The 765-nt window shown below is 46.5% G+C and overlaps 1 protein-coding gene across 1 annotated transcript; it reads left to right on the top strand.

The window, feature by feature from the left end:
- Positions 1-88: 88 nt before the first annotated feature.
- EMH_0000380 (uncharacterized protein) lies at positions 89-467 on the top strand (the record flags this gene model as incomplete). The annotated part of the gene is made up of 2 exons (XM_038022235.1): positions 89-95; positions 256-467. The coding sequence occupies 2 exons, from the start codon at positions 89-91 to the stop codon at positions 465-467; spliced, it is 219 nt and encodes a 72-aa protein (XP_037878089.1).
- Positions 468-765: the final 298 nt, after the last annotated feature.

Genomic DNA, 765 nt, shown 5'->3' on the forward strand with positions numbered 1-765 from the left:
TGCTGCTCCTGCTGCTGCTGCTGCTGCTGCTGCTGCTCCACTCCCTCTATCTAGGTTTTCTTTTATAGCAGCAGCACGAGCATAGCTCATGTTTGGTGATGCCATTTGGTTTAAGTGTAATTCTTCCTCTATTTGTTTTATTTGTTCATCTGCTGTTTCTCTGAATCTCCTCTCTGCTGCTACTGCACCCCAAAAGGCCTCCAAATAACTACGACGATCCGTAGCCAGAGGAATGTTGCACGATCGCTCCACCAGTGCATGCGCTGCAGCAGCAACAGCAGCAACAGCAGCAGCAGCAACAGCAGAAAAAGCAGCATATATACCAGAAACAACAGAAACAGCAACAGCAGCAACAGCAGCAGCAAACGGAGCAGCAGCAACAGCAGCGGCAGCAGCAAACACAGAAACAACAGCAGCACCAGCAACAACAGCAGCAGCAACAGCAGCAGCAACAGCAGCAGCAGTGATAAGCTGAACAGGTGACCCCTTTCAGGCGGCTACGACGACACTGACATGCAGATTGCGTGTATCTAACAAAAAAAAAAAAAATAAATACAACTGCAACATCTGTTTGTATTAACATAAATTTATCCATAAACACGAAATATAAAACAAAAAAAAATATTTTTTTTTGTGGTTTCTTACTTCTGAGTTTGTTAACAAATGCTGCACTCCTCAGCGCGTTGTTCAGCTCTGCTGCGTTGAGAGCCTCCAGGCTGGTGGTGGTTGCCTCTGGGTCCGGGACCCAACCATAGATGATCTGAG

The sequence above is a fragment of the Eimeria mitis genome, genomic scaffold, assembly GCF_000499745.2.
Source record: "Eimeria mitis Houghton genomic scaffold, Emh_scaff12940, whole genome shotgun sequence".
NCBI classification, from domain to species: Eukaryota; Apicomplexa; class Conoidasida; order Eucoccidiorida; family Eimeriidae; genus Eimeria; species Eimeria mitis.